A 14,441-nucleotide genomic window follows, 5' to 3' on the forward strand; every position below is an offset into this window, starting at 1 on the left:
CAGACACTCACACACACACACACACACACACTCACACACACACAGACACACACACACACAGACACACACACAACACACACATATACACACATATATATATTTAACATTTTTATTTATTTATTTTAATATTCTTTACAGAATATTAACGTTTTATAAAATGTATTTAAAAATGTTATATATAAATAAAAAATAAGTATTTATTTTTAAAACCAAAACATATTAATATTGCCTAATTTAAAATATATATATATTTTTAAGTAATTAATTAAATAATTGATGTATTTATATATCCAGTTAGTTATTTAGTCATTTCTTTTTCTTGTATTTATTGTTGTTTACAGCATATTTACATTAATCGTGTTATAAAATTTATTTCAAAATATTGTCTATACATTAAAATGTACTGTATATATTTTTAAAATCAAAATAAATTAACATTGGCTAATTTTTTTAAAATATGTTTTCAATATTTTTACTCATTCATCCAGTTAGTTATTTATACATTTATTTTTCTTGTAGTTATTTTAACTATTTTGTTTACAGCGTGTTTAAAATAACACTTTTTTTTAGTCGTATGGGAAAGCAGATTTTATTGGCCTGCGTCCAAACAGAAGTAGAGTGTACTGTGCGGTTTGAGGCCCTCTGTGAAAATATGCAAGCAGAAATGCAGCTGTCAGCATCTGGTCATACTAATAAACTGATAATGCCGTTCTGGGCCGATGTTTAATTCCATAATCGTGCTCTAAACAGAGATGAGACCTGCTTCCAAACTGAAGAACAGAGCATTGTAGAAAATGTTCCACTTGATGTTGCTCCTGCGCAGAAAGAAAACATCAAAAATGTGTGGAAAACTGTATTTCCAGCATCAGAGCTTGATGAGTGGATGGCGCTTCAATAAGATGTCCATTGTTTTTCTGTGTAAAACTGAAGCAGGAATAAGCAGCGCTGATTAATCGTTGAGATAAGAAGCTCATCCTAGAACAGTACAGATTGTTCAAGTTCACTTCGAGGCCCTCAGATGACACAGATTATGCTTTTATGTCTAGTTTCCTTGAAGTTATCTAGAGAAACAAGACAAAAAAAATTCAATAATGCACGATGTTTAGAGCATGCATTTAGAGTTTTTGCACAACTGCACTAAATATCTACATCATTTATGTCTGTTTTAGTTTCCGTAGCATGCAATCTTTATAGTTTGTGCACTGCTCAGTTCTGACCATCAGAAAGAGATTTTACTCAGCAAGCAGAAAACTTACAGAGAACATTGAGCGCAGATGTTTAGAAGCGAGTTTCCTCTCAAACTAATGACTGAGAGACTTTCCGCAGATTTGATCTGATGGTTCGAGCTCTCAGAGGAAACATCTTCGTGGGGGATCTGTAGAGAACGAGGCTTTTCCAAATTGTGTTTCCCTCTGGATTGGGCCTGTTTTCACTCTTACATTTCTTTTAGACGAGGCCAAAACAACGCCATAGTTTTAAAGATCATGCATATTTGTTTTGTCTTTATTATTGCTGCTCTATTAGTTGAAATAACTTAATGCCTCTGTTTTTGAAACAGAAGATCGGCTTCCATGTTTTTAGTCTTTCCTGATGTGATTATTAATAGTTTGGCATGTGTTTTCGGGGGATGTCTCAAATTATGCAGCAGAGATGTGGGCGGCTGAAGGGGAGAGGGATCGGCGTTCTGGGAAAAACTCTTTAACCGTTACGCCGTGAATATTCTCAGCAAACATTGCCACTAATTATTTCACACTGCCAAAATAAACTCTGGAGCAAACAAACATGCACGCAGCCTTGTCAGTTTGGTTAATGAAGCCAAAGTTTTCATCACATTTTATCTTTCAGCGATCTGTCATGGATTCGTTTTTCGAAACACATCTGTGCTGACTTTAACATTCAGTGCTTCAAAGCTGAAATGTGTCGTTTCTGATACTGTTCAGATTCTGTTGTTTCAAAGGTTGATCAGTAAGATTTTTAAAGAAGAAATCTTTTCTAACAATGCAAGTCTTCACTATCACTTTTTATCAATTTAACATATCCTTGCTGAAAAAAGTTTTAATTTCTTTCAAAAGAAAAAAATGTACCGACCCTATTTGTTACAATAGATTTCTATTTCGATTAAATGGTTTTCTTTTTAACTTTTTATTCATCAAAGAATCCTGAAAAAAGTATCACAGATTCCAAAAAAATAAGAAGCAGGAAAACTATTTTCAACATATTTTCAACATAATAAATCAGCATATTAGAATGATTTCTGAAGATCATGTGACTCTGCAGACTGGAGTAATGATGCTGAAAATTTAGCTTTGACCACAGAAATAAATTATATTTTAAAGTATATTAAAATAGAAAAACTTTATTTTAAATTGTAATAATATTTCACAATATTACAGTTTTTTCTGTATTTTTAAACAATAAATGCAGCCTTGATGAGCAAGAGACTTTTTTAAAAACATTAAAAATCTTACTGATCCAAATGTTTGAACGGCAGTGTGTGTAACTCCACTTCTGTTAGTTCTCTAAGCAAACATGTTATTGGTGATGCTGATAATGTAAAAATGGCCAAATATCATCTGATTAATCGTCTTAGTCGATCTACTGTCTGTAAATGACTAAACTGAAGCTCTATGTAAAGGTTTTCCAGTGCATGTGGCTATTTCGTGTCGCACCAAACTAAATAGAGCCAGACCAGTTTATCAATGTGCTGTTTAAACCCAGAAAGGACTTCATAAACACACAGACTGGTGAATGAGCGTCAGAGGTGAAGGGTGAGTGCCCATGAGAGCGTGCTTTGTGTGAGCGTGTGTATTCTGGGGTGTTGTAATGAATAGTGAATAGGGTTAAGTGTGTGTGTGTCTGTCCAGCTGTGAAGGAAAGCCCTTTACACAGACCGCTCATTGAAAACCTCTCAGCGGCCCAACAGCTGTGTGTTTGTCACTGAAATTGCTCCCTGTTTTGGCTTTTCGGACTTCCATGTGTGCCACTGTTATCTTTTTGTCTTCATTTTTTACTTTGTTTATTCCTTATCCTAATCTTTGAATATATGCTTGCCTCAACCTGTAAAGCCAGCAACACCAATGGCATAGGTTCGATTCTCAGGGAATGCATGAACTGGTAAAAAAAAAAAAGTATGGATAAAGGTGTCTGCCAAAGGCTTTTCTGCATCTTCCTTCAGTTTATCTGTGCATTTTGTCTGTGAAATATCTCAGCAAGTAGCTCTAGCTTCTTGCTGTCTGTTTCCCTCCTTCTCTTTTTCTTGGCTGCTTAGGCAAAACAGGAAGTCATCTGCTGGCCCATTTAACGTAGTTTAACACTTCCTGCTCAGGGAAGCATAAAGGGGTCTGTGTTGTGTTTTTCTGTTTTCATCTTGAAGTCAATTTGGCTTCTGTAATGCGACATATTTCAGAGCGAACCAGGATATTTATTGAAAACAGAGTTTGCACTATATGTCATTTATATTTACATTTATGCATTTTGGTAGATGCTTTTATATAAAGCGACTTGCACTGCATTCAATGTGCACATTTACATTGTATCAGTTCATGCATTCCTTGGAAAACGAACCCTTGATTTTGGTGTTGGTAGCGCCATGTTCTAATGCTTGAGTTACAGGAAAGCCACTTGTTAGAGAACACTTAGAATGCATCGATTTCAGCAGACATCGAAATGCCTGTGAAAGTCGCATTTCGTCTAAATGCTGAATTTGAACTTTTCCTGAAACACATGTAGGCATCATATGACCAGTGGCAATTTCAGACGGGCGGGTTAAGGCGAGTGCACGGAAATCCAATTTGCTGTATTCCCAATTGATTTCAAACTGATCCGGCTCTCTCTGCGCCCTCAAATTAGACTTGCACATTCCTATCTGTCAAACTTTCCATCAGAGCTCCGTGCAGTGTTTAAGCAGCATTTGCGGTTTAGGCATTTGGTTGTGGAGTGTTGTCTTGGCCTTGTCAACTAGCAACGGTTTTGACATACTCATGTGCAGTGCTAACTAAAGAGCAATTGACAGCGATGTTTTTATTCAGCACTTCCAGAGTCATGCAAGCCAGAAGAGATAATGCGCAGAGCCGATCTGGAGGGCACACGGGAGTTATTCATGGCTTCTGGAATTGGATAAGATATTTGGCTAACTGTGTGTCACAAGCCACGCTCATAATTTCAAGAGGGGAAAGAACAGACGAAAAGAGAGAGAGGGGAAAACAGGGGAGGAGGGAGTTTGGAGAAACTTCCACATGTGCAAGAGGGGAGGGAGAAGGAGATGGTAATTATCTGCAGCCCTCCTCTCGATGTCTGTTTTTGGTCCTTTTTTTTTTAATTCTTTCCAGTTGTCCTCTCTCTTCGCTGCTCTCTGTCCACATACGTCACTGTAAACTCATCTCAGAAATGTTGTTTTAGGGAGGAATCAATCCCTGTAAAGGTTAATAGCCCCCAGTTTCACTTTTACTTGTGGTATTTGATATTTCCGAGTGTTGCAAGTCTCCAGCGATCCATTTTTCAAGTTAGTCACTCCAATCCAGACAAATATTTCAACACCAAATAAGGCCAAAACTCCTGCTATGGTAATGATTGCTGGTTTCTCTCCTCTGCCTTAGAAGTGACAGGGAAGGTGGACCTTTTCCAAAGTTCTTCATCAACTGCATCCACCTCAGGTCATGCTGAGACAGAGAGCTCCACCGTGGAGGAGTGTACCAGACGCTCCCAGATCACCGTCTCCAAAAAACAGAACTGGGCTAAACTTCCCTCTACAAGCAAAGACCCAGCCAACACAGATCTGTGTACGAGCCTGGTCTACGGGCCACAGGACTGGGATTTGTGCTCAGGAAAGGCTGAGGTCTCAAAACAGGCCTGGAGCCAAAGGACTTTGAGTGAGGATGGTTTGAAGAGGAAGCAGAATGATCTGGAATTGGAGTTTGGATATTCCAGGACACCATGCGATTCTGTTGACGCCGGTTTGCCGGAGTTGACCCCTGCATCTACAGCTTTTGTGGATATGTGTGACTCTTCTAGCTCAGCGAAGATCTCTGGGCAAGGTGCCTACCTCCAGCACCTGGACCGAAGTAGTCGGGCCTGGGTACTGTCCACAGGAAAGCCCCAGTCATCAGATGAAGTCCTCCCAGCCAGAATCACAGAGTGGCGACAGGGCCCAGGCGGAGATGGAAACATTTGGTACAACCCCATTCCTGAAGAGGACGACTCGAGGGCCACCGGAGGAGCAGCTCAGGAAAAATATGGAGATCCGTGGAGAAGGAGAGAAACTGAGGAATTGGCAAAGGAGAAAAGAGATCAGAAACGATCAGGGGGGTTGAGTCCCACCGGCGTACATCAAATGAGAGAGATTCAAACTGAGGCCGACATCATCAGGGCGGATAGTTCGGGTATGGTCAGGCTTTCTATTATGTAAGAGTTTGTCACAAGCTAAGCTGCATTGCCAGCATACTTGCACTTCACACAGCTGGTCTTAAAACTGAGGTTAAAATGAGCAGTGCTGTTTTGAAACAATATTTATAGTAAGTTGAAATGTTGTTCAAAAATAGGATGGGAATCAACCACATTACATATAATTAGAAGTTATTTTCCTAAAACCTAGTGAGCTGCCTACCCTAGATAGCATTTTAGGTGTGCCAGAGAGGTGAAGCCTGTTCCAAAAGGTAGGTTGCATAATTATAATTATGCTGCCTTCTAAGAAACCTTTTTTTGGCCGCATTTTATTGCAGCAGTCATGGAGAAGGCAATTCCAGAATGCGTCACAGAAAGTTCAACATAATTAAAAAATTGACACAGGCCATCAGCTCATTAGAGACTCCAAACTGAAATGGGTGTGTGAGCCAAAGGAGATGCAGTGTAGTGGGTTCTCCAGGAATATTTTTTGGGAACAACTGATGTAGAGAAGGGCTGGGCAGCTCTGGCTCTCAAAATCCTACTGTTCTGCAGAGTTTAGTTCCAGCCCTGATGGAACTCATCTGTCTGTAGGTTTCTCGTACCTGAAGACCTTGATTGGCTTGTTGAACTTTGCAGGAAAGTGGACCTTGAGGTCTAGAGTTGCCCACCTCTGATGTAGAGCAGTGGTTCACAACCATTTTCCTGGAGCTCCCCCCCCCCAAAAACTGTCCTCAATCAAACACACCTGATTCAGGTCATCAGCTCATTAGAGACTCCAAACTGAAGTGGGTGTGTGAGCCAAAGGAGACGTAGTGTTGTGGGTTCTCCTGGAATGTGGTTGGGAACTACTGATGTAGAGAAGGGCAGGGCGACTCTGGCTCTCGAAAAACCCACTGTTCTGCAGAGTTTAGTTCCAGCCCTGATGGAACTCACCTGTCTGTAGGTTCCTAGTACCTGAAGAACTTGATTAGCTGGTTAAACTTTGCAGGAAAGTGCATCTTGAGGTCCAGAGTTGCCCACCTCTGATGTAAAGCAGTGGTTCCCAACCACTTTCCTGGAATCCCACCAACACTGCACATTTTGCATGTCTGCTTAATCAAATACATCTGATTCAGGCCATCAGCTCATTAGTAGAGACTCCAAGACCTAAAATGTGTGTCTCAGACAAAAGAGACTGCATAATGTCCAGTGTTGGAGGGCTCCTGGAATGTGGTTGGAGACCACTGATGTAGAGAAGGGCTGGGCTCACTTTCGAAGGCTCACTGTCCCATCAAGCAGGGGTGTCCAAACCTGCTTCTGGAAGGCTAGCGTCCTGCAGAGTTTAGCTCCATTAGACATGTTTGGAAGTTTCTAGTGAGTCTGAAGACTTTGATTAGCTGGTTCGGGTGTGTCTAATTAGGGTTGGAGCTAAACTCTGCAGGACAGTGACCCTCCAGGAGCAGAATTGGACACTCCTGCTGTAGAGTTTAGCTCCAACTCTGTTAAACCTTACTTGTCTGTAACTTTCTAGTAATCCTGAAGAACTTGATTAGCTTGTTCAACTCTTCAGGAAAGTGGATCTTGAGGTCCAGAGTTGCCCACCCCGATGACGAGTGTTCCAAATCAGTTTATGACAGGGGTGTCCAATCCTCCTCCTGGAGGCTCACCTTCTAGACCAGGGGTTCTCAACTCTGGCCCTTGAGGTCCACTTTCCTGGAGAGTTTAACTGCAACCCTAATCAAACACGCCCGAACAAGCTAATCAAGATCTTCAGGAATGCTAGAAAGTTATAGGTAGGTGAGTTTGATCAAGGTTGGAGCTAAACTCTGCAGCAAAGTGGATCGCAGGCCAGAGTTGATAACCTCTGTTCTAGACGAGTTTATCTCCAGCCCTAATTAAACACACCTTGACCAGCTAATGAAGGTCTTCAGGATCTCTAGAAGCTTCCATTTCCACTCCCAAGGTTCCATTTCTGTTGTCCATCATGTTGCCTACGTATGTGGTAAACAGCAAGGCATCTCACTAGGTTTTGGAAAAGACTTGTACCACAAGATACTAGAGCACAACTTCGACTTGCCTGTCAGGGTTTCTTAAAGGTTCAGGACCATCTTAAAGGTTAAATTCCTTGTTTCTAACATTGTGTGTTTCTTTCGGTTCAGATCTGATTGTGCTGCAGTCGGACTGTATTAGCTCTGCTAGTGGTGTGAAATCTGACAGTCCCGGGGCACCAAAGAAAAGCCCAGGAGAGGGTGGAAGTGGCAGCAGTGTAATTGACAAGATCAGGTCTCCAGGAACAGTGCGACGGCTTTCTATGAAGATGCGTAAGCTTCCGGAACTAAGACGGAAGCTTAGCCTACGCTCATCCCGTAATCAGCGCAACGGACAAGGGAACGCCAGCAGTGCACCGGGAGCGTCCGATGAGGCTTCACCACGAAATGCACGCAAGGAATCGTCCAACGTCATCAGCAAGTACCACCTGGACTCCAGTGCACCCGCAAGGCCAAGGCGTCGATCCTCTCGAACATGTTCTGCTAGTAAGGGAGGATATCTTAGTGATGGAGACTCACCAGAACTCTTGCCAAAGCAGGGCTCGGGTCAGGGGTTGAAAGGGTCACCTACACCACCACCGCACCATGGACCACAGGATTCACTTGCTGTGGCAGACGCAGAGTCGTTCCGCTTGTACTCGCTGGCAGATCATCCTCGCTGCGCACAGAGACTGTCAGGGCTGCTCACGGTGCATCTGCTGGGCGTTGATGAGCTGCTACGATCCCCTCGGAACGACGCTACTAAAGAAGTCTTCTGTGCCATTCAAGTGGATGGGGTGACCCGGGCTCGAACGTCCCTGCTCACCTGTCGAGGGGCGTGTCTCCCACTAAACCACACCTTTAACCTGGAGCTCGAGAGGGCGCGGCTACTCAAACTGGTCATTTTGACGCCAACGAATGCCAGCGGAAACGACGCCTCTGCCGCGCTTGCTGCTACCGCACGTAACCGGGTGTGCTGTCTGGGTGCTGTGGCTATACCGCACCTCTTCAAGGGTAAGAGAACAGCTCATTTGCAAATCAAGTCACAAGGTGAAACCGATAGTTCCCACTTTAAGTTCTGATTGGATGAGCCATTTTTTAAGCTGTTTTAAGATTGCAAGTACATCAGTTGAATTCTATAGTGACTCGACTTCAGGTTTAGCCTTACAAATCCCCCCCCCCCAGTCGGTACTGAAATTTTAAAAACGTCCATTACCCGCTAACATTTGAGTGCTGTTGAGCTGATTCTTAAACACTGCTGATTGGCCAATGTGTTCACAATGTGGATCAATATTTACTGAGAAATACCCTATTTTGTAGAGTGGAGGGGGGGCATAAAAATTAACAAAGAACGGTTTTAAAGAAAGAATAGTTTGGATATTAAGATATTAAATGAATATTACGATATCTTTAATACTTCTTGAGTTACAGCCATGGAAACTTTGAAAAAAAAATACTTAAAGTGTTTTTTCCCATTTTTGAGCTGTCACCATTGGCATATAATGCAACAAAGTGTGCTAAAATCAACAGATTTTACTAATAGACCTACCAATCTCTGTATAAATATACCAATCTCTCTTTAAAAATATATTAATAAAGTCATTTTTCCCCCTCTAATGTGGCTCCAAATCTCAGGTGAGATTCATCTTGATGCTTCTCTACAAAAGAGTGGATTATTCAGTAAATATTTATCCATGACTTTTAATATTTTGGCCTTCATCACTGTTTGTAAGCAAAACACTAAGTATAAACAAAATCAAACATTTTCTGAAATTTGGTAGATTTGACAAGGAAAGACCCCATTATATAATAAATTCTGTAGCATTGACACATTTATACCATTGCACAACAGCCCTTCCACCCAGCCATACCCTGCATTGGCTTTGATCTTGCGCTTTGCCCTTATCTCTTTATCTCGTCTGTCTGTCTCTCTCTCGCAGCTTCTCGCAGTCAGCAGCTGTGTGTCCGTCTGGAGCCTCGCGGTTTGCTGTATGTGAAGTTGACCCTTCTGGAGCAGTTTGTGACCCCATTCCCCCGCCTCAGTGACCTGCCTCCTCCTAAAGTGTTTGGGATGGAGCTGCGCCACCTGGTGGAGAAGGAGGCATCTGCGCTCAAAGTGCCTCTGATCATTCAGAAGTGTGTTTCTGAGATCGAGAGGAGAGGACTGAAGGTGAGACGAGCTCAGAGATCTGTCAGACCCGATGTGCATTAAATATGACTGTACTGAGAGACTATGCGTTTCTGTAGGTCGTGGGATTATATCGTCTTTGTGGCTCCGCAGCGGTGAAGAAGGAATTGCGGGATGCATTTGAGAGGGACAGTGCAGCGGTTACCTTAAACGATGAGCTCTATCCCGACGTCAACGTCATTACCGGTCAGTCAGCCACAGACAACACACAATCTGATATATGTACCCACATATTTACTATGGAAGCTGGTTTCTGCTATGGAATTAAAAAAAAAAAAAAGTAAAATTGACATTTTATCTCACAGTTCTGACTTTTGTCTCTCACAGTTCTGATATTTTTTTCTCGTAGTTATAAGAAAAAGTCAGAATTGTGAGATATAAACTCTGAATTTTGAGAAGTGAAGTTGGAATTGTAAGATGGAAACTCGTCAGGAAAAAAGTCCGATTTTTTTTTTTAATTCACTGGTGGAAAGTGTTATTATAGTTAACTAAAACAAAAAAAAAACGTAATAAAAAAAACGTTTTTATTACTTGAAATAAAATAAATGTTAACTGAAATAAAATAAAATATAAAAAGCTTAATCTTATTTTCATTTCAACTAGTTTCCAAGGCAACATTTCTCATTTTCATCTAGTTTAACGTGATATACTAAAATAACTCAAACTAAAATAAAATTTAACACAAACTATATAGACGTATTTAAAAACAACAAAACAAATAAAATAAAATGCACAAATAAAATGACAAAAATGCACAGCAAAAATGACTATAACTTTATCTAAAATCTAATTAATTAAATTATTATTAAAATCTAAAAATTAAATCAAATTTAAAATATTAACAAAACTGTAATACTTAAAATGATACTAAAATAATAACGGGTGGAAACAAACTTGACTTTTTTTCCTTGCATCTGCAAATTTATATCTCACAATTCTGAATTTTTCTGAGAATTGCGAGGAAGAAAGTCTGAAATGTGAGATATAAACTCAGATTTGTATGTTTGAAAAGTCAGAATTACCTTTTTTTTTTATTCTATGGTGAAAAGAATCTTGACTTTCCTGTCAAAACTGAGTTTATATCTCACAATTCAGAATTTTTTTCTTAGAATTCAGGTTTATATCTCACAATTTATAAAACGGAGAGTTCCGGTGCTTGATTCTGATTGGCTGAGCCGCGTTCTAAGCTGTTGTAAATTACTCTACAAAGTAACATACACCTTTGTTTACGTCTGTGTGTTGCTCGGCAACCACTTTGTTGCAACCACAACTGTTTCTGAGGAGCTACATTGTTTGGTGGAAGAATACTGTTTTTATTAATATCATTACACTTTATTTGCTCTGTTTTATTTCGTGAAACCTTACTACGTATATGGAATAACCGTTTTATAAAAGCAAGAAGCCCCGTGAAGCCATGGTTTACTCTGCTTTGCGTCATACCTAACAACGCCCCTTAGCTGTTATAAATTCACTGTAAACCACAGCTTTACGGGGCTTATTGCTTTATTTTGAGTTTATATTTTGTGAGAAAATTGCACAAAAAAAGTCTGAATTCTGAGTTAAAATGCTTGCATAATTTACTTGGTATATCAAGGTACTTGAAGGTAATTCTGCAGTGGAAAGTATTGATTGTTTTGTAATGTTGTTGTCAGGCATTCTGAAAGACTACCTGCGAGAGCTGCCGTCTCCTCTCATCACGAGGACCCTGTATGAAGTGGTGTTAGAGACCATGATGGTTCGACCGGCCTGCAGAAACACCAGCGACGCTCAGCGATCACAAAACACCGTCTCACTGCTGCAGTGTCTTCCTGAAGCAGAGCGGGTAATGCATCTGTCTGACTGTGTGTTTATCATCACAGCATGCATTTCATCAGTCCCAGTGAATCCAGTCTTCTATTATATGTGACCCTGGAGCACAAAACCAGTCATAAGGGTCAATTTTTTTTAACTGAGATTTATACATCACATGAAAGCTGCATAAATGATCTTTCCATTGGTGTATGGTTAGTTAGGATAGGACGATATTTGGCCGAGACACAACTATTTGAAAATCTGGAATCTGAGGGTGCAAAACAATCGAAATATTGAGAAAATCATCTTTAAAGTTGTCCAAATGAAGTTCTTAGCAATGCATATTACTAATCAAAAATTAAGTTTTGATATATTTACGGTAGGAAATTTACAAAATATCTTCATGGATCATGATCTTTACTTAATATCCTAATGATTTTTGGCATAAAAGAAAAATGTATAATTTTGACCTGTGCAATGTATTGTTGGCTATTGCTACAAATATACCCCAGCGACTTAACACTGCTTTTGTGCTCCAGGGTCACAAATGAGTTAAAAATCACAGCTGATATTTCTGGTACATTTGTTGCACTTGAAAGCTCAAGTAAAGTGCATTGCATTGTGGGATACAGTACTGCACATTTTGGCAAATGCATAGAAGTCTGTGTGATTAGAATCAAATCCTGCCTTACTGAATATCAGTTTCACTTTTAAATTGTCATATTACAGAATTAAAGCGGGTTGCTAATGCATGTTTAGTGCTTGCTGTTGATTGATGGGTGTGTTTGTGTGTCTGCTGAAGGCGACTCTTTCCTTCCTGCTGGATCATCTGAGTCTGGTGGCGTCTTACAGCGAAAGCAACCGAATGACGTGCCAGAATCTGGCCGTGTGTTTCGGGCCGGTTCTCCTGACGCCCACACAGGAGTCGTGGCAGGCCGGGATGACGGCTCCCGGATCAGGGGCCCTGGCAGGGTCCGGGGCCGGTCGAGGAGGCCGTAGTTTTGCACACAGTGAAGAGATCGCCAGCGCTGTGGACTTTAAACGACACATAGAAGCACTGCACTATCTCCTGCAGCTCTGGCCTGGTGAGTCTGTGACCCGAAAAACCATTAAAAACACACCTACAGAGCGCACGCAAAGATTACATGAAGTCTAGACTAGTGTGTTCTTTCACTGCATGATTTGGACTATTAAAATACATTTAGAATGATCACAAATTCAAGACAGCGGGGCAAAAAATGTATACATTTATACAACTTTATATAGTTGATCAATTTCACATGAAGAGTGGCGTTTTTCTCCAAAATTACCATGATTACAAATGTGATATTGATTTTTTTTTACAACAGTTCAATAAACAAGAAGTCCTGATCTGAATGAAATGATTTGCGGTACGCAATCCAATTGGAGCGTTTCGAAACAGTGAATCGTTTTGTGCCGGTTGAAATGAGCGAGAGCTTCGTTCGGATTCATGTAATTTGTGTCGGACACCTGAAAGGTGGTCTCTCCATGTCTGGCAGTCAAGAAAACAGAACATAAGCACTTAAGATGATTATGATAGGACAGATTATAATAAACACATTCCTCCAGAAAAAATAAATACATGCATGCATGCATAAAATACTAGCCACCAGAGGTGGACAGAATCTCCAAAATCGGTATGAGTATAATATATTTATCCATATGGTAATGCACTTCCGTATTAAAAGCTAGACCCAAAGAATAAACATTTCTTAAAATTATAATTGGATGAGTCATGTCTGAAGTCTTGAAATATCCAATATACATATTCAATAAATCTATGAGGGAACGGTAATGAAACTCCACTTCACATTGTCTGCGTCTTGTCGAGTCTGGCTATTGTTGCATTCCCTCACTTCCCACTGTAAACCAGTATGGATATATTTTCCCATAAATGTAAAATCTTTTGAACCATTGGTCGCATCAGCCCTAATATGTGACCCTGGAGCACAAAACCAGTCATAAGGGTCAATTTTTTTAAAATAATCTTTCCATTGATGTATGGTTTGTTAGGATAGAACAATATTTGGCTGAGATACAACTATTTGAAAATCTGGAATCTGAGGGTGCAAAAAAATCTAAATATTGAGAAAATCATCTTTAAAGTTGTCCAAATGAAGTTCTTAGCAATGCATATTACTAATCAAAAATTAAGTTTTGATATATTTACAGTAGGAAATTTACTAAATATCTTCATGGAACATGATCTTTACTTAATATCCTAATGATTTTTGGCATAAAAGAAAAATGTATAATTTTGACCCATACAATGTATTGTTGGCTATTGCTACAAATATACCCCAGCGACTTAACACTGCTTTTGTGCTCCAGGCTCACATATATATCGTCTGCGATAATATTGTAATTGTTGTTTTAACGATGTGCAATTTGACATTATCGAGTATTTTGGAAAAACCATTAAAAACACACCTACAGAGCGCACGCAAAGATTACATGAAGTCTAGACTAGTGTGTTCTTTCACTGCATGATTTGGACTATTAAAATACATTTAGAATGATCACAAATTCAAGACAGCGGGGCAAAAAATGTATACATTTATACAACTTTATATAGTTGATCAATTTCACATGAAGAGTGGCGTTTTTCTCCAAAATTACCATGATTACAAATGTGATATTGATTTTTTTTTACAACAGTTCAATAAACAAGAAGTCCTGATCTGAATGAAATGATTTGCGGTACGCAATCCAATTGGAGCGTTTCGAAACAGTGAATCGTTTTGTGACGCAATGGTTTAAAACTGATTCTGAGTTTCAAAAAGCTCCGTTGATGCTGTGTTCTTTGCTCACTTTCTCTGTATAATCTGTTCGTTGTTTGAATAACATATCATGAAAATCTGACTTTTCCAGGTTGTAAGTGCTATAATCAGGTCCCCGGTGCATCTACCAACCAAGGAAACGTGAAAAAGATTATTAACTCAGTAACTTTGTTTTGGGAAGCCTTTTTCTGCAACCGTCTGAAAAAACGAGCGCGTCTGATTTCGCTCCCCTAGTGACGTTGCAAAGGGATCTCATTATAATATTACTGCCCC

At 40.0% G+C, this 14,441-nt stretch overlaps 1 protein-coding gene across 1 annotated transcript in view; it reads left to right on the forward strand.

Annotated features, from left to right (window-relative positions):
• The window catches only part of LOC107659696 (rho GTPase-activating protein SYDE1-like), a 30,554-nt gene that overhangs the window by 13,401 nt on the left and 2,712 nt on the right, over window positions 1-14,441 (forward strand). Inside the window, exons 2-7 of the mRNA XM_016448719.1 lie at window positions 4,596-5,378; window positions 7,521-8,402; window positions 9,329-9,558; window positions 9,636-9,762; window positions 11,229-11,398; window positions 12,170-12,452. Coding sequence (XP_016304205.1) covers window positions 4,596-5,378; window positions 7,521-8,402; window positions 9,329-9,558; window positions 9,636-9,762; window positions 11,229-11,398; window positions 12,170-12,452 — 2,475 coding nt within the window. The remainder of the gene's footprint in view (window positions 1-4,595; window positions 5,379-7,520; window positions 8,403-9,328; window positions 9,559-9,635; window positions 9,763-11,228; window positions 11,399-12,169; window positions 12,453-14,441) is intronic.

The sequence above is a fragment of the Sinocyclocheilus anshuiensis genome, unplaced genomic scaffold (assembly GCF_001515605.1).
Source record: "Sinocyclocheilus anshuiensis isolate Anshui unplaced genomic scaffold, SAMN03320099.WGS_v1.1 scaffold75, whole genome shotgun sequence".
Classification (NCBI taxonomy): domain Eukaryota; kingdom Metazoa; phylum Chordata; class Actinopteri; order Cypriniformes; family Cyprinidae; genus Sinocyclocheilus; species Sinocyclocheilus anshuiensis.